General features: G+C 43.2%; 1 protein-coding gene across 1 annotated transcript in view; it reads right to left on the bottom strand.

The window, feature by feature from the left end:
- Nucleotides 1-214: 214 nt before the first annotated feature.
- The window catches only part of LOC128709319 (contactin-4), a 171,183-nt gene continuing 151,676 nt past the window's right edge, over nucleotides 215-19,721 (bottom strand). Inside the window, exons 14-16 of the mRNA XM_053804305.1 lie at nucleotides 11,314-11,568; nucleotides 10,556-10,683; nucleotides 215-796 (exon numbers count right to left, since the gene is read on the bottom strand). Coding sequence (XP_053660280.1) covers nucleotides 215-796; nucleotides 10,556-10,683; nucleotides 11,314-11,568 — 965 coding nt within the window. The remainder of the gene's footprint in view (nucleotides 797-10,555; nucleotides 10,684-11,313; nucleotides 11,569-19,721) is intronic.

The raw sequence follows: 19,721 nt of genomic DNA, 5'->3' as shown, positions 1-19,721 counted from the left end.
TTTCGAGTTAAATTTTCATTGGGTTAAAAATTAAGATGAAGTTGTAGCATTGGATAAGATCTTGAAGTGTAATTTGAGCAGTTGAATGGGCTTCCTTCGCTGGGCTCCCCGTTATGCACGAAGTCGCTTGCAATATTTTCCTTTCACATTCATTTACTTCTTTCTATCCCTATCGGTCTCCTTTCGAGCCATTTCCACGTTTTCCGGTGAACCATTAGACACAGCTTTCCTGCTGAGAAAAGGCTAGCGGTGTCCGCACGGTTACGATCTCCCTTAGGTATTGCTTGCTGCCATTGCCGTTCGCCGTCGGTATCGAGGGTGACTGTGGCAGGTTGTGGGGCAGCTGCAGTGGCGAGTGCGCCAGGACGGCACCTTGATGCTGCGTGAGCGGCTGCGACAGTTGCAGCAGCGAGGCAGTCGTCGGTGTGTGGGGCGTGTGAGGCGCGTGGTGATGATGGGAGGACGCCGGTTGCGTTGCGTCCTGTTGCAGCTGCAACGTTAGTGGATGGTGATGGTGTTGCTGCTGCGACACCGGTGATATTAGCGGGAAGGAGTTACCGGTCGCGGACGAACCGACGGACGCGGGTATCGTTGCAGAGGGATGCTGCAGCGGTGGCCCCACCGTCTTGAAGCTGCCACCGTGATCTATCTGGGCGTAGATCGTCGGCTCGTCGAAGTAGTTGTAGGCCGGCGGCGGTGGCAGCTTGTTCAGATGATTGTTCAGATGGTTCTTGCCACTAGTGTCGTCGTGCGGTATTGCCAGGGCCAGCTCCGCGTAATGCACTTCATTAGCTGACTGTATGTTGGTCGAGTAGATTCCGGTAGATATGTAATGCGTGAAAAGGAGGATATAACATAATTAATTACTGCAGCTAGAAGCAACACGGACAAATCAAAGATTGTTTCGTGAAACACGATTATTTGAAAAAAGCATAATATAATGATAACGATCTTTCGATGGTAAAATGTGTGACGCCAAGAACTACATGCAAGTGATTAAAAAGCAGTCTGGGTAGCCGACAGGAAATATTTTTTACACAGGCGAATGAAACTAATGAATAGCGAATTTATGTTCTTTAACTGATTAAAATGTTGAATTTTTGTTAACAGTGTAGTGAAACACACAGTTTGAATAAGTTAACTAAATCCTACGCATTGTATAATTAAAGGCATCAGCGTTAGCGACTAACAAGTCATAAGTTTTTGAAGCAATATTAATTAATTGAAAGTATAATGTATATCTTAGGCCTTATTATATCCAGACAACCTGCTAACGAACCCTAAGGAGGAGCTACATAAATAATAACAAATTTATCTGCAGAATAAAGTAAACTTATATCAAAGCTCAGTTCGATTGTAGGCGGTTTTATTGAATCAGGTTTCTTGGATAATTTGTCATACTTAAAAAAATAGCTTTATAAAAAGGGCTTGATGTAAGTAGTTACTGCTACAACTCTCGGTTCAAGCGAAGTAATGCTCATTCATGTAATTTGATACTTTCTTTTGGCACATGATTGAAAGCAAACTGATTTGAAACTTTCGCAATTTTATTTGTCATTTTTCATACACTAAATCACCAGCTAATCGAATGAAATTAGGTCAAACACAAAGAGATAAACTATGTCGACTGGAGGATGCTCTCCACGCTACATCCCATGTCCACTAATTCGCTGCAAAACTTGTAGCAGCAAGTCATTTCTAAGGACTTTTGATTGGATAGATGACTCATCATTTGTGGCACATTTATTTTACCCATCTCTGTCACCGGTTACCTGGTAAGGTTGGACAGTTTAAGAGGAATTGGTCTTACGCTCCGAATCGATCAGTACGCTTCAAACGCTGCGCAGAAGTTGAGTATGTCATGCACTCTGATAGCTCCACCGTGAATCGTGTCTTTTCGATGGCCGTACTAAAGTGCGAAAGTTGGTCAAACAGCTGCCAACCAGGCAAAGTAAAGTGCAGATAAAAGTGTAGTCCAAATATACGATTTTTCCCATTGGCATAAGTTTTTGGGTTATTCCAACGTATGTGCTCCGGTTTTAGCTAACGCAGCGGCTTACAAAATGTCGCTAAAGCAACAAACTTTGTGTCCACAGAGAAATCTCTCGGAATTCGTGCATCCCGTACTGGTGTTTGATGATAAGGATGAAATGAACGATTGTCATGCAGTCCGAGAGGAACCCCATCAGCCCATCTTCGAATAACCGAACGGGACGGACGGACGGAACCGACGGAGGTGGTCGACCCGAATTCCACAAATACCCCATATGCCATCTCGAAAGTTCATCGCTGAGGTGCATTATCGCGTGCAAAACTTTCCATTTTGGCCCATTGCTGAACGGTGCGCTGTTTGGAAATGGAAAACGGTCCCGGTCTAGCGTACCGCTGGCTTTGATTTTCCGCATTCTGCCGCACAGTGTTCGCTTTGTTTTCGCACGATGCATTAGCCCGAACAGACGGGTGCGGTCGTGCGTGTGATTCACCGCGAGCCAGTGAAATCGGATTCGTAGACTCGTGATCCCTTTCGTCCCAAAAACCGGACGCTGTCGGCATTACGCGCGACAGCTGCATACGAAATGGTGTCGTTTACAGTCATCACACATCGTGCGGTACCGTCTGTAATTGGGTGTGTGTGCTTTGTTGAAACCTATTGGTGACTTGTGTCATGAAAGTCCGAAAGTCGCCACCGAACGTGAAGTTGCTTTATCGGCCGGTGGACTTGTTTTTCTTTTTGGTGCGGTGGGTGTATGATGCAGATGTGCATCATGATTTGTGATCCATCGTGTGCGGGGACTTTGTGGTACGATCCGCTGCAAGCAAGATGGCGTCGGTGGAGCGATAGCGCTTGAATGTTAGGAATGAATGGAAGCACCGCATGCTTGTTAACTCGTTAACGCTGTAGATACGCCGTCCTTTGCCAAGCAATCTCTTTCTATTTCCTGGCCCAACAGAATGGCATTGAAATTCCGTGGCAGCCAAGGGGCAACCTAGGACAGCACATACGCACGGAATTCGAAACTTTTGAAGTGAACCCATTCCGTCGAACGTTGTACTTCCGATGGAATTTCAGTGAATGAATTTCCTGCGCTAACTTTGCTGTCTTCACGCGGAGGAAGACGAATGTTTTGCTGTATGCATTGGAAAGATGTTTAAATTATGGTCGTCAAGAAAAAAAAAGAATTAAATTTGAATTTTATTCAATTCTCAATAATAGTTTAATGCGAGGAGGAGTGTAAATGTATTGCATACCTTTCGGCGCCTGATCTTCTAGCGTTTGACAGTAAACTGTTTGTGGGTTAATATAACATTTGTTTAAAATTTCAATCATTTCCGTTTGCGTATGAATTAAATTACAATTAAATTAAAGAAAAGAATAAAAGTCTTTTGTAGTAATGTAATAATTAATATCTAGCTGGTTCTTATGCAAATTGCATATATATCGATGCCAAAATTAAGGGTTTAGATTTTGATAGGTTGATTTTCATAAGAATAAAGATATTAAGGTTGATTTGTGAGCAAACTAGCATTTTTGTTGTGCATCAAAATCATAACCACCTTTCATTCCATCACCTGCCGTTAAATTTGCTTTAAGGAACTCACTATGGAAATTTCCTCTACTGCAGTGACTTCATTTCACAATGTCCTGATTATTGGGAAGCTTGGATTTGGAATGACTCTCTTACGCTGCGTCACTCTTAATTCCACAGCAAAACCGACCTACGCCAAGATTCAGCTGTGGAACTCAGGTAACAGCGAACAAGAAAAAAAAAGAAAGCAAAAACACGCAGCCATTTACACTGATTGCACACTGTGCCTGTCGGGGTTGAACCCTCCATTGGTAACCATTGTGATGCGCACACACTCTCAGCGTGCTCTAGTCAACTTCCGGCAAGTCGTTGCGTTGGCCTCTGGAAGACGCTACGGTTGAATGGCGAATCTCGTAAATGGATCTCGCAAGAAATGGGTGAACGTTGTCCAAACAGGCAACGTCAGTGACGTCCTGTTCGTTTGTGGGGCGTTTTCTTTTTCGCAGGAGATGGGAAAAAAATACGAAACACGTACACAGATCCCCTGTCAGATGCACACCGTATCGTGTGTTTCGCCCGTTCCGGACAGTCTATTAATAGTGTGCCACTGCTACCGTCGTCCCGTAACGAGCAAGATTCGTTTTGGAGCACCGACTGAAGGGAATTATCTTGGACATGAGTGCTGAATTGCATTGCGGGTTTTTGTGCGAAGCTTACATGGGCTTACGGCAGCAACCAGGTATCACGTTTGATGGGCGATAAAGCGCCAAGGAAGTCGCCGGTTATCGGTGCACAGTGGGCGAATGTGGTCATAACATTTGAAAGTGTTTTTTTGAATACCAAATCCGTATCATGTTTGATTTAAAATTAGACTGGGAAAGCCAATTTTATATACTAATTCTAAAGAAAACAGTACATACATTATATTATTTCCACAACATGCCACATTTAGAACATGTTACAGGAATATGTCAACATTGTTCGCTTAATTCCAATAAGCTATTACTTATATGTCCTGTTAAACGATTAGGGAAGGTCATTTGAAATTCAATTGTCGATCGTTTCCAAATTCTGATTCGTTTGCCCGTTCGCCCAATAGAGTTATCCGAGGAATTTTTAGCTGCATCAATACACATGCTGCAAACAGGCCACATAACCGGGAGGTAGAGTGGCACATTGAACGATTTCATTAAAAAATACTGTTATCCAACTGGGTCATCTTGTTATGTTCGTTCCGGGCGATAGGACTGGAAGTCTGTGTGTGTGTGTTTTTTCCCTTCATTTCGGGTGGCTTTTTCTTCGGAGCAGATACCGTGCATTGCTACGGGGGACACTTTACCGGGCTGTCACAAAGCACAATGTTGCAGCAATACAGGTCTCCAACGTTGGCGTTCCGTGATGCCCGTTGCCAGAACGACGCGCATACGGTGTCGTGATCTTCGTGATCCTTGAGCTTCGTTTTCATGACGGTACTCTAGCAGCACGGGGTTTGGCAAGATCCTGTTGAGTGCCGGTCTGCCTTCAGGTGGCAAAATGTCCTGCACATTCTTAGCCCAGCAACATTCATTTCTTTATTCGTGTTTTATTTTTTGCGCTGCTTCCCACATGTACTTCTCACCACGGTGCCAACTTGCAGCCCTTGAAGCGACAGCGTTGAACGGGCGGTAGAAAAAATCTGCCTGGCTGAAAAAGCAAACTGCAGCAGAATGTCATGGTCTCGCAGTACGATGTTTGCATTTTTACTCCACTCTGACGAATTTGCTGTGCGCTAGACCCCTTTCTGGCGCCCAGGTCCGCAGTTCGGTGGCGTGCAGGCAAAATCCTGCGGGTAATCGACAGTCGCAATCGTTGCTGCAATTGCCTGCCGGCAAACTAAGACACCCGACTGTGGTCCGGAACCCGTTTGTGCGAGGGTGGTTGAAAAAAAATGAACCGAATCAACTGACCGAGGCGACAGCAGATTAGGTTGAGTTTGCTTGAGTACTGTCGTCCTTTTTTATGTGTGTGTGTGTGTTGTGCTGTTGTTAAATACATTTTTAGTTTTCATCCGGTCGTCCCTGAAGTGGTCGTTTCTTGTGCTTGGTTGGGTAGAAATCATGTCAAAAAGTGAATGGTTCTCTTATAGGAAGTGGAGCAGAAAGAACGGCACAGGGAGTATTTTTTTGTGTGAATTTGCACGATGTTTCAACTTGCGGTAACTTGATTGGCCGGTGTGATGATAGTGCAGAAGCAGCTTAAACTGCTTACGGTAAAAGTAGTTTGTTGCGGTTGTGTGTGTGTTTTTTTTTGGAGCACCGCATCCCCATGCAATCAACTCGTAGCGTTGGAATTTCTGATAATTTATATTGGCGAACAGCAAAACTATGCCAGAAAACGTTTGATGCAGTCGCAAATATGCGCCGGCAGTGGATCATTAAAATGGAACGAAACTAAAGCGCAACGATTGCACGACGTTCATCAAATCATCGATTGCATAAGCGGAGCTGATCTGCAAATAAAAATAAACCCGTATGTCGATGGTACCGCTGGGCGCTGTTGGAACATTATCCTCCCGAGTCCACTAAGAGCGGTACGGAATGTTTACTCCCGAGGTCGAGATAAATGTATGAACTCAAGTGCTCGAGAGACTTACCGTACCGTTTGCCCAATTTTTGCCCCATGGTGTACGACAGGCCGACATCGTCCATTCGTTCGCGTTCGTAACACCGTACGAAAAGGTTACCTGCGGAACGCGCATCAGGAACGTGCGCTTTCGGCCGATGTGGGTTATCTTTCCGGTTCGATACAGTTTGGGTGCTTCATAATTGGGTGCCCATCGTTGGGTCAGCGGGGACGGGGATAATGGTGAATTTTATTTGTAAAGGATCGATGCCACCGTCCGTCCGAGTGGAGTTGCTTCATCCGGTGTGCTTTGCGTCTATCAGTTCGATGGTTCGATTCGCGATCGTGAATGGTTCCCGGGTGGATGACATGACATGTCATATATACAAATATATATATATAAAAAAGAAATGTTCTAAAATGAACCACGCACCAGCCACGGTGCCACCCGGAGGGTAGAAGAGACAACTGGGAATACAAGCACCACACGGTAACGATTATTGCCTAGTAGTCGTATCGCGTCAGAGCTCGCGATTCCAAATGGTCAACGAGGTTCCCGCACCGATGAACTTGGCTTGGCAAAGCCCGCACGGTAGCACGGTGGTCATTTCGAAAAGGCAATATAATCAGCACTTGACGTTTGGCTGGTGCCGTTTTAAGGGCGAAACCTCCGGATGTGACCGTTGTAATGGGTATGTTGTACAGGGTGTTGTCTACGGTACCATAAAGCGCACATAAAGCGATATGGAGCGTTCCAATGCTGGACGTCGGAACGCTCGGCGATTGTATCGCGATTGTCGTCATTATTCGAATTGTTTGTTTGCTCGTGGCTGCTGCACCACGTGGTTGTTTGTACACGGTAAGGTTATGTCATACCCGGAGTGAAATGAAATGAACGCACTCGCCCGAAAATGGCAACTTGGTGCAATTTGGTAACCGTGGTTTCCTTTTTTGCGGGTTCGTTGAACAGCGCAGTTAGGATATGCTGTTATCCTTTTGAATTATATTTAAATGAAAATATATTACAAATTGTCATATAAATATATTTCCCATCGACACAGTAAGGTGAAATAATCTTTACGCTTTCTTATCGCAGTAAAGTTGCTTACTATCAAGAAATTTTAGACTATTTTGTGATCTATATATCTGTTTCTCCGGTGTTTAAATGTTGGTAATAATTAGAATATTGAAAGTATTTTTCAACAAGCTTACTTTCTTACTCAGCAATTATCATGCGCTACAAATGCTTCGTGGTGTTGGCCTGCGACAGGAGTCCTTTGAAGCGCTTACGGGCGAGCGTCGTCGTCAACCAATCCATAATCAAGGCCTTTCTGGTGGACGCAACAACGCCATCTCCCAATCTAAAAATGGCCCTACCACGCCACCTTTGTCCAGTTGAGAATGACGTTACAACCTTGGTTGTCCGGTGTCCTTCTCATGTCCACCAGCTCACCGCAGCCTGGCGAGGCTTGGTATTCGTTAGTGAGTTCATCGTAAAGCTCGTGGAGTTCGCCATATTAGCGGCTCCTCCGTTGTTCTTCTACACATACTGCCAAATACGTCAAAATCCTGCTGAACAACTTTCTATGGAACGCGGCTAAGAGGGTTTCGTCATTTTCCCATGTTCAAATCCACGTCTCAGAGGCGTACGAAGTACTGGAACTTAGCAAGTTCTGTATAGTTTCAGCTCAGACTGTACAAAGCCCTGTTGGCAGCCAAACACCCTCAACACACCTATCTCAACATCAATGTTTCTAGGTAGGTGTAATTTTGGACGACTTGGAAGATGTGGTTAGCTTCGTCAGCTGTGTAAGTTAGCAGTTGTCTCTGTTAATGCCTCTCTCAATTGTGGTTTTGCTTCGTTGATGTCTATTTCGAAGTTTTCCGCCCCATGCTCTATCCGCGATTGAACAATCAATTCAACAACTCAATTAATGAATTTATCAACAGAATTACAATGCAATTTGTTTCACGGACTTCGATGTATAATGTACCTGTTTGTTTTAGATTTCGTGTGGAATCTTGCTTGATCGTATTGATTCGTTTCCATATATACTAATTAAATAAGCTCCAGCAGAAAGTATCCTTTGCACTGCTGTGACATTCTGAGTAGCCTGGACATTTTCAACGTTTGGAAAAAAGTTCTTCGCTTCCTGGAAGAGTTGAAGGACCAGACCAGTCAAAAGCTCTATAGAGAACGTGATTTCTAGATAAATCGTTTGAAATATCTTATCATTCGCAAATTGAGACATGAAGAGTTTTCCGTCATTGCTAACGATTCATTCGCTTCTACAAGGGAAGCTAATCAGTGGACGTGAGGAGTACTCCCTCTGGAAATGCTGTTACGTTACGTGGAATGCTATCTCGGTACCATTTGATGGTGCTGCTTTGTATGTAGCCATGATTTTTGTCGCAGTCGACAGTCGTAGCAGCCGCAAAAAAGACGCAAATGATACGATCTGTCGTTATTGCGAATGAACATCCGACCGGTGCGAAGAGATGTGTTGCAGGCCGGGAAATATTTCCCACACACGCATGTAACGGAAGAAGTGTGCTACCATGATTAATTTGTGCTCGGCGGAAGATTTTACTTGACCCACATTCACCCGGCCGCTTTTAAGTCAACGTTCCGTCGGATTAGCCGGACGGTGTGGCTGTCAGCTGTTATTGGCAGTAAGTGGAATGTACGGACGACATAGTTTGTAATTTTGCCCCGGCAGTCGTTTGGCCTCGCTTAGAATGCATCCGAGAGTTGTTCCGAGTGCGGTACGGGTAACGAATGCTCATCAAGGATGAGCTGAAACGGAAAAGCTTGTAGAAGATCTTTCTGCGCTTGCTGGGAAAGGTAACATAAGAGTGGCATGGATAGTGCCTTTCACCGTTCTGATAGATACGTTCCTATTAGACTTGGCTGAAATGTTATCGTCAGCGCAAGGTAGCAGTGTTGCCCTCGCGTCCCTTCGGGCAGATAAACAGGTGAAGCCAACAAATGAGATTGAATGTGTGCGTGCGGTCCCGAGAGGATCCCGTGCACCGTGCAATGGTGAAGTGATGAAAAACGTACGTTCGAGTCGCACAGATTGTGAATACCGGCTGTTCGAGTACCTTTGTGCACGCTGGAAAGGTTAGGCCGGAAAACCCTCGAGCGCTGGATGACTTTGTGTCACTTGTGTTTGCCAATCCGTACTGTTCGTAATCGGACGTACTAGCATGAACTAACGGGACGCACATAAGGATTCGAACGAACGCGGAAGGTACTCATCTACTCACAGCATTTCTTCCACTCAGCTGGATATATACTTTGCCCTTTTCAACATAAAATCATCTTCGTTAGCACAGTCGCAGCCCATTGATTAGGAAAACAAGAGTTTGATATGAAGTGCACGTTGGCTTTGCGCAATATACTTTGAAATACTTTTCCTCAGTACTTAGATTTGCAGCGTCTAAAACGCTTTGTGTCATGTTGTTTCAATAAGTAAAGTATACATAAATCATTCAATCAATAAATGAATAAATATTATTTATTAATTAGCTACTAATTTAATGGTGATATAAAAAAATAGATTGACAAGAAGTAAAATGTTGACATTATGGATAAATAAAGTATGAAGATAACGATTCTCTTCGCACAGCGATGGATAGCTGACAGAAGTGATAGACTTTGATCAGTTTAGCTAAGTTTAATCAGTTGTTGGATGGTGAGCCAAGTGAGTGCCAAGCCCTGTCAACTGAAGTATTGTAAATATGGGTAACGGGAACTATCCGTAGTAAAGCCAAGCAAATGATCCGGCAGCAGTTCTGTTCACATTCGTAAGTGCTTTTTTGATGGCTATGTGATGAGTTTGCAACGTGATGTACTTGTTTGCAACGCTTCGCAATTCACAAATGCCATGCGGAGAGCGTAATGAAATGTCCCAAAAAATGCTACAAACAAAAACATTAATCAATTTTGATAAATTGGAGTAGCAAATGAAATAAAAGGAAAGGGAAGTCGTACATACAAAACAGATCATAATTTAACTTAACCATTGAATGCAAAACAACAATAAAATAGATTGTAACATCAAAATATTGCAGAAATTTTTCACTTAAGTTGCGAAAAAAAAGGAATTTGCTTGTGGTGTGTTTTGTGTCATTACATAAGAGATACTCTCAAACGTTATCAAAACATCCAATTATATTTCTTAGACATTCGAAGCAAAGGTGAAAAGACAAATAACTACATGAGTGAATGTGTTTGTGTTTTGCTGGGAATTGGTTTCGAGGTGAAGCGGAAAAATGAAAAGAAAAGCAGGTCCCCAAGGGCACCGGTTTCCTGATCTTCGCCATCGCTCAACCCATCCAATCCAATCCCCGGGGCCGAGTGATGCGTGATGAGTCGCTCTATATGCACACATGCTAAAAAGCTAATGAAATGATGAACCTACCCCGGTTAGGTACGTTTTCCGGCTATCGTCTAGTATCGTCCTGCCGATAATGTCATGTTTGCTGTTGCATAATGAATTATGCAGCGCTGTGGGAGTCTGATTGGCTGATATTAATTTGTAATCGGGATCTGGAAAATGTTAAATGGAGAGAGAAAGAGAGAAAGAAAGAAAGAGAGAGAGTGTGTGTGATAGAGACAGATACACAGAGTGAGATGGAGAGAAATAATGTAGCTAAGTCGTTAGGAAACTGTACTGCACGCAAGACGCTTTCCGTCCGGATTAAGCCATCTTCATTAAGCTTGCTGAACACAATCGATGCCAAACCAAACCAATGACTATGGAAACTAGTGCATAAGCGCATAACATACAGATCGCTGACCTCGAATGGTAGTTGCTAGTGTTGTTGGGAATACGAACTCGTCGTGAAAATAATAGATACATCGAACAAAGGAAAAGCACATTGTAAGCCGTCGTAAGGTGCCCGTTCAAGCGAGCTAATTTCAAATGGGGTTGTCGTGCCACTGTTTTTTTTTCTATGTTTTCCTTTTTTTTCATTTATGAATAATGACACGGGTTGAGTAATTACTGTAAAGGGAAGCAGATAGCAAACAAAGCGTTCGAATGCCATGACAACGGAATTAGCCAGCATTCGCAAATGTAATCGAGCGCTCGTCTGCATTTGTGAAATTTGTGTTCGATTCCAGCGTCCGTGTGCGAGATGGGAATGGATCATTGGTTCCGGAACGCGGTGCGCTTACCCTCGTTCGATGGGACGACGTCCGGGTTCTTCTCGTCGTACATGTCTTCCGACTGGCTGAGCGGTAATGATATTTTCTCCTTAATTGGCAGATTACCGGGCCGTTTGCCGCCGGTGGTGGTGTGCTGTTTGGCCTGGGTTGCCCGCAGCTTGAAGGCGGCTGCGACCGCGATTATAATGCAGATAAGCACCGTTAAAATGCCAATAAATATCCCGATCGATACGATCGGCGTCAGCTCGAATTCGGCATGGGAACCTGCGGGAAAAAGAAAAGAGAAACAAATGAGTGAACACATGAGTAACGTTGAACAACACTGCAATTCGAAGTCGAAATGGAGCCAAAGGTAGAAAAGGTTCCTTCGTCGGAATGTTAAAGAATGACGAAGATTTTTTGTTCTAGTACGGCATATTTACGCATGATTTGACTTATGTTGTAAAGGTTACCAGAGCGTAAATGCAAAGAGTAAATGTACATGTAAATGTTTCCTATTTTGTAGCTTAGACTTTTGTCCAATTGCATCAGCTAGGGGCATTCGGTGTGGTGTTTGGTAAAAAGGGCCACAGTGAAGATACTGCGGTACATTGTATGCTTCGATAGTACATACAAGCGAATTGGATGCAGAAACACAAACAAGAACGGTGGGGTGAATCATCACCATACTATCAACGCCTGCCCGTGCATATTGCAAGTACAGTGGCGGGATTTTAAAAATTATGCCAAACAAACGCAGCAAACAAAATGGGGTTGATAAATTTAACGTTCCCCGCATTGCAATCCACCCAACCGGCACCAGAAATAAGCATCGGAAATTGCCAATCGGATCGAATTTGTGCACCGAATCAGCGTCACCATTTGCGCCTGGCGGGTATGCAATCGGGATACGGCACACATCTTTGCGTACGGGTGGAAATTGGAGTAAATGGAGTAATTTCGTTACGTGGAAATTTATTTCGGACTATAGGTTCCCGCGGTCAGAAAGCATTTTTGGGGGTTCCTTTTTATATTGTTCTCTTCATGTGTTTCTTTTTGCTACCTATTTGTTGTCGAGTGCGCTGCCTCGATGTACTGTGCCTGGTTCATTTTTTTCCTCAGGCTCGTGGGCTTACTCTGTTGTCCTTAATTGTTTATGTGTATTTATTTATTAAATAAATCCGTTTAATTAAATTACGACGATAAGGCTGCGAGAGTACACTGCAGCAACGTTTTGTTTGGAGGTCGTACGCATTATTGTTTTGTTTCTTGCCGTCAGGTTGCTTCATATTATCTTGCGTTGTACTGTGCGTCCTGCTGTTCTGCATGTATCATGGGTTGGAATTTATTTTTAAATCCATTTCCATTGTTGAGCGGTAGTGCAGAGTAATGGAGTAAAACCGAAAAAGAAAACACAAACACAAATAAAATATTCCTTTAAAAGGGGCATTCATTAGCCCCCCGACAGCATAGTGGCTGTGTTGTTTTCGCTTGGAAAATCATTATGTGTGTTAAATTGATTGGAATAATTATATGATGGTGCATTTTATCCTCCCGTTTCGTAGCACTAGGTTGACTCCGTATTAAGTTAATGGTGAGTTTTTCATTGGCTTTATCCTTCGAACTGCTGTGTTTGTGTGTGGCTAGCGAAAAGGATGAAATGTGGTACTCAGAACACGACATACTCTGGGGCCAATGCAACGTTTAAAATTATAGATAACTCACGGGGTATAAAGCATTGTCACCGACGATTGATGGTAAATAAATCGTACCCAGAAACGCAAATGCAATCATTGACAGGTTAAGGCTGTGTGTGATTCGGTACTGGCTCGGAGCATGTAGGCTCGGAGTCTGGCGTCCATGGCCGAAACATGGTGAACATATTCTGAGCGGATCAGTCATCGTAAGCTGGCGTTCAGCCGACGTATGGTAAATAGGATAATTTTCATGGGAGCTGTTTTGCAAACCAGATCCCCAAACCACCAACCGAATCGTTCGATGTTTCTTGACTCGGGGCTGTATATTGTTGATGAAAGAATAAAATAAATTTCTTCCAAACTGACGAACAGTGCGAAATTTCTCTTCTGTGCAGCTCTTTATGCTTTCTGTTTCACCTATTTCTGCAAAGATGGGTTTCATGTAGGACAATCGTCAATAAATCAATCAACTAGGTGAAGATTTATCGACATTATGTGCCACAACAATGTGTGTTGCACCCGCACAGCCATGGTATGTTCGCACTGCCATAGTTTGTGAAAATGGGCAACGTTTGTCGTTTGTCTTTGCAGGCGGGCGCTGACAGTTACGCTACGATGATGAGATTTCGAGAACATACCGAGCATGATGGCCGTTTGATGTACTGCTGCTGATGCTGTTGTTATCGACAATGCGATGATGGGACACATTCGAGTGTTGCAATATTGTACAAACCATTACAAATGCTCTCTGAAAGTTTAGTTTACGTTTTGCTTTTATGTAAAGATTTCTTACACATCGAACATGTTGATGCCTATGACTATAACTATGTATCATCAAATCTTCACATGATGAATGTAGGTTGTGTCCCAGTTCCTGCATGTTCATCAATAACTATGAACCTTTTTTACCAGCGTCAATGTGTTATAAATAAACTGAACATTGGTCCAAGTCTTGTGTAAGAATATAATTTAAAATATTATCATGTACAGTTCAAAGTTGTTCAAGTAAACTGTAAAAAGCACCGTTGGCTGACGAGAGTTTAAAGAGTTTTTCGATTATTTTATAAATGATAATGATAACCTTTACCAAACCCCTTGTAAAGCATCACAGGTAATTCAAATTAGTGTATTTTGTTCAAAGGAATGCATAAATTTTGGCGTTTTCTCATTTCAACTGTTTCACACTCTGTATGTATCTGTACCCTTCTTGGTCGAAGTAAACGATCTACATGAGCACCTCACTCTTTTGTTCGGTATTATCGAAAGTTTGATCAAATAAAGCGTAGCGAAACTTTGTGATGGATCATCGGTTGAATTTTGCAAATCGGTTTTCGCTGTTTACACCCTGCTCTTGCATGAAGTGCAAAAAGGGATTGGTGATGCACGTTGCTCGTACCGTCCGTTTGCAAACGTAAACGTGAGAAGTTTGTTGGATGGTAGAGAGGGCTTGCAGAATAGTTGGAAAGTGCATAAACTGCACCATGCGCACTTCTGTCGACGCTTTTGTAGATGAAGTTTCCCGCTCCATATAACACCTGTTTCGGTTTATTAGAGATTAGAGCGGGAAATCTGTACCGGACATATGTGGGTGTTGGGCGTATCGTTGAAATCGAATTAAAATTTCAGATCGCACATAATTCATATGGTGTGGTGTGCTTCAGCAGGGCGGGTGGGGCTGCAATATACCACCGTCTCAATATTGCAGTTTATACAATTCGGCCAGATGGTATGATACGCTTTGTGGTACACAGGGTAGTGGAAAGCGAGAAGGAATGAAGCAAATCCCTTTTCGATCAACAATTGAGCCATTGTTTCAGTGGGTGTAGTGCTGTTCGGAGGTGCACTTTCGATGCTGTCGGCTAAGCTCAGGAGCAGAATTTGCACAAGATTTCCTTTCGAGAAAAAGCAGCAGGGCCGTTTTGTTGTGCCAAGAGTTTCATGTTAGTCAAACGATACATTTACCATTCCAGCAGCAATCCAGGCATTGTAAGGAACAAAGCAAACAACTCCGAACGGAAGCTACACGGGCGGTTAGATTGGATGCGGCCGGCAGTTATCTTCTACAAAATAACAGTGAGTAGAGCTAGAACTAAAACGACATGATGGGATGTTGTTTTCGTTCGTGCCTGTACCAGAACCAAGAATAAAGTGAATGGATATTTCCATATCCTGGCCATTACTGTACACATCGTTTCATCGTGTAGAACTATCGCATCGACACATCATATCTATTCGAAGTGTACTTCCAGTGAGTGTACGCTTCGACAATTGCTAGAGTGGGCCGCAACCGTCGGATTCAGTCATAAATTCAAATATTTGCTGGATAAATATAGAAAGCTTATAGGAGTAGCGGGACACCCACGGCACACAGACTTGTTACTTGGAAACATTCAATCGAAATTTGGTTTGGGATGTTGGATGTGCTTGAATGACCTTGAGTGTTCCACTGCGAAGAAAGGAGAGCTTTTTCCTTTGCTGCCGTTCATGAATTGGGTTGTTGCTGATTTGGGCTTCGAATACTCTGTGGGTTCGCTATTATTTTAAATATTTTGACGAGTCGGTAATGAATTTTCAGTTTGGTATTTTGGTAACTTTAAATTAATCAGCTACAGGTCGCTTCTATGTACTTCATTTAAATAGATATTTATGTGTTTTAGTTTTGCTTAATTAATGCTTTCAGATAGAGTTTTTTTATTAGCATAGGAACGGCCCGGCCGTATATCTCATAAACTATCCTAACTATCCTTTTATCTAAAATTTTTCATCTAAACAAATTGTACCTTCGTAAATGAGGGACATTTCCTTCCTTCATCCTAAAGATGATCGGATGTTGCACTCGGTAATAAGTGCATGCTGTGTACATACACACTTTATGTATGCCATGACGATGTATTGAAATGATGTATTTTCAGGCGACGGTTCTCGGCCGTGAGTGTTTTTTAGCGATTTCCTGCAGCAGATCAACTCTAATCCCAATGGGCTGTCATCCATGCTTTTAGCCTCAAATGTGCCGATTAGTTGTCCAAATTTTGTATATTTTTACGCTGACAGCTGATGTCCGACAGCAGTGGGCCTCCTTTGACCTCTACCGATAACAGGTTTGGTGCTATATGTGGTTGGTATTGTTCTACAGATCTTCACGCCAGAGATGCAACTGTCAAAGTGTCGTATTGTCACCAACAACACGCAAGATAACGTTTCACTATGCTTCAAAACAAAAACAAAACTATTCCGGAAAAATTACTCACCCTACTCACTCCCTTGACTCTCTTAATGTACCGAAAGCACGGACGGTCAGGACGAAACAACAAGGCACTACACTATGTTGTACACCTTGCTAATGCCTAACTATCCACACATTGGCACCGTTTGCCCGCATCGCAAAATTCAGTATCAGCTTACTCAAACAGTCTTAATAGTGATTAAGCTTCTATTAAGCTTTATGTTTACTTGCTTCGTTTTCCACCTCCTGGATACATCTTCCCCTCCCGTATTGGAGTGAAATCGGGATAAGAAAGTTTGTCAAAACCCCCTGTTCTGCGGGATAGCAGGGTGAGAGATGCCTGATGAGCACGTAGTAACAAACAAATTTCTCTTTCCACTCTGGCTGCGGTAACGCACCGCCCGCACAAACGATTGTGATTGTGTGAATGAAACTGTAATGCTACACCAGATGCATGAGTTATCGCTAGTTTAGGTATGAAGTAATTATAATGCTGCACTGTTGACCTCTGCTTTAGGGAGTGGAGCTGTGTATGGATACCGTTCCAGGGAATGGGAAGAACGTACCAGATTGCATCAGGCACAGATGCAACGACTTTTCGTTGGATCGTTCAAACTCCAATACAGCAGAAAAGGATGTGCTCGTGCCCGATGCGAAGGAACATTAGAGCAGTAACGAATGTGGTGAGTGGACCGAAGGGCCGGGCAGAAGATAGTAGATAAATTACAGTAAATATTTTCCAACGTATGAGAAAGTTTTCCAACATTCAAAACTCACACACATACACTTAACCACGTGCATGCTCACCACCTGTTCATAGGTGGTGTATTTGATCAAAAGCAAAAGCTTATGCCGTACCGACGAATAATTGGTTCTTATTTACATTGGGTACACACCGAAATTGCTTTCGAAGGAGCCGTCGCTGGAAGTCCCCCGGTCATCGAAGGGAGGGGTTTTTGCTGGACCCAACCAGCTGCCAGGATCAGGTGTCGGTGGCATGTGTGAGCATTAAAACGCCGAGGAATTATTTATAACTTTGTCCGACACTCTCACACACCCACCCGCGTCGTACATCCCAAGCGCTTCATGACTTTGGTGCTGCAAGCAACCAACTAAGCGTGGTTAAATTTAATTCCCTTCCAGCTGCCAGAAGCGTTGATTAGTGTTGGAAAAGGATTTTTCGGAAAAGGAGTTCCCAAAAATCAAGCCCAATCCTTCGCTGCATCTGTTGTGCCATTTTGGTGGAAGGTAAATTAAAGCGTAAACAAGTCGGGATTCTGCGTGAGATGGATTTGTTGGTACAAAAAAGGAAGCTAATTGAATGGGGTGCTATTACAGGCGAGGTTAAAAAGGTAGACTCTTCAGGTGATTAAATATGAGCAAAGCTGCTCTGCTGTGATTTAAACGATGTTTGATGATCTCCACACAACAACTGTGAATTGTGAATGTTGATTGCGTTGATGCGCCAGTTTTCAAGCCACCCATCGAGTTTATTATAATCGAAGCTTCTTTCTGGGCACGTCACCCAGACTGACATTGTTCTGTGCTGGAGTTCATTCCCGTTTGGTGTGTGTGTGTGTGTTGGTTTTGTGTCTCAATGGCTCGTTGATAAGCTCAATTCATATAAATTGCCCACAACGGTACGGTTAGGGCATACTTCAAAAAAAAAAAAAAAACAAGGGACGAAACTACCAACGTCAAGCGTGATTCACGAGCTCGCGGTCAATTTACTCGTTGGCACCCGCACGGTGAGGTTTCGAGTGGTCATTTCCTGTCCGTCCGTTCCTCATCCTTGCAGTGTTGGCATAAATGTGTATATTTTTTTGTTGTTGTTGGCACCGTCCGGACACCAAGTGGATGCGTGGCACGTAATCATCGATAGTCGTAATTTTTCTGGTAGTCGTGAAATGAATATTCATCATCGGTCAATGCGCGCGAACCCCTACTAGCGGCGTGTGCTGGAACGGAACCCCGGAAATGGACCATGATGATGAACTGTGCGCGCGTATCCTGCGGCAAGGATATTCAGATGATTGAGCCAGTCGACCGTTCTCGGGGTCGTACGGTTTGATGGTGGTACGATAAATTAGATTTTTATTCGATTACCTTTCAAGTGGATGGTTGGTTTCATTTCGTGTGGTTCGCGCTGTGTGTATGTGGTGGTATTCTTTTTTGAGCACGTAATTTTGAAAGTTTGACGAGATCGTTCTGATCATCGTTTGACAATGTGGTTTGGTTGGTGGGGGAGGGAGTGGAATTTAAGATTCAGTTTGCTTGGTTCAATGTTTGTTGTAATTATGCCAAATATTATTATGTCTTTTATATGAATATACATGGTTGGTCGAGTGAAAATATTTTAGTGGTTGGAAATTGTCTATACGATCACGTAGAAGTGATTGCCTTTCCTAAAATCAATGCAGGCTTATTTATACAGCTCGATTGTTGTTTCATTAATTCAATCCAGTGCATTTCATGTACCGTGCTTCTCATAAGCTACCATTGCGAACTATTTTTATAATATTTTTTTGTTTGTTACTGTTGTTCCACTTTACATGATAAACGTTGAATTCTTTAAAGAAGGTCAACCCGTTTTAAGACTGTTGTTGCGTCCCGCAACAGGGAAATATTGGCCGTATCCTGAAACAAATTTTATTTCTTCACTCAATCAACAAACCCGGTTCTTTTAACGGCTTTTTGTGGTTGAATCGACCCGATTCATTTTCTAATTTAGTTCGCGCTGTGTTAGTAATTTTATCGTGCGTTGTTGAAAAAAAATCCTACTTCTTTTCGCTGGTTGAGCTCTGGCCACACTTCTGTTTTTTTTTTCGAGCCGACCCAAAGGTGGTTCTTAAGCGGTGGCGACACATAGCCCCCGAACAGCGCCCTCTGCCGTGTGGTATCGGTACCTCGCATCGTTGCTAACAATCACCACTAAGATTGGTAACGGCACCGGTCTTCACAGGACAGGATCGATCCAAAATCCAATCCGGACCAACCCTCCGTACGCAGGACTAATTGTCCTGCTACGGGTAAATAAAGTCAAAGGGCGCTAGAAATGGCAGGCCTAGACTTCTGGAGGTTATTGTGCAGATAAAGAAGAAGATTTGAAACATAATTTTTTTTTTTTTTTTTCGTTAGAACGGCCTGGCCGTATCGACTTATTTTACCACGTAGCCGGATAGTCAGTCCTTGCTACGGGGGATTGGCCCGGATGGGATTTTGGTCCGGTCCGTTCGTGTGAAGACCGGCGCCGCTACCATCATGCCACCGGGCCGCCCCTGATTTGAAACATAATTTGAACGAGTAAGATAATGTTTTAGAATTGTAAGGAGTTTGTTTTGTACACAAAATTGACGTACACGTCCACTGGACAATTTACCAACCTAAAAAAAAAAGTAATGGAATTAAAATGAAGCGTTGAAGCTAGTGTTTAGTAGTTAAATGCTATCAATTGGATTACTTCGAATACAACAAAACATACCAAATTTAAAACAGTTTTTCCCTTTCTGTTAGCTGGG

The sequence above is a fragment of the Anopheles marshallii genome, chromosome 2 (assembly GCF_943734725.1).
Source record: "Anopheles marshallii chromosome 2, idAnoMarsDA_429_01, whole genome shotgun sequence".
NCBI lineage: Eukaryota > Metazoa > Arthropoda > Insecta > Diptera > Culicidae > Anopheles > Anopheles marshallii.
This window is presented reverse-complemented; position numbering and strand designations above follow the sequence as displayed.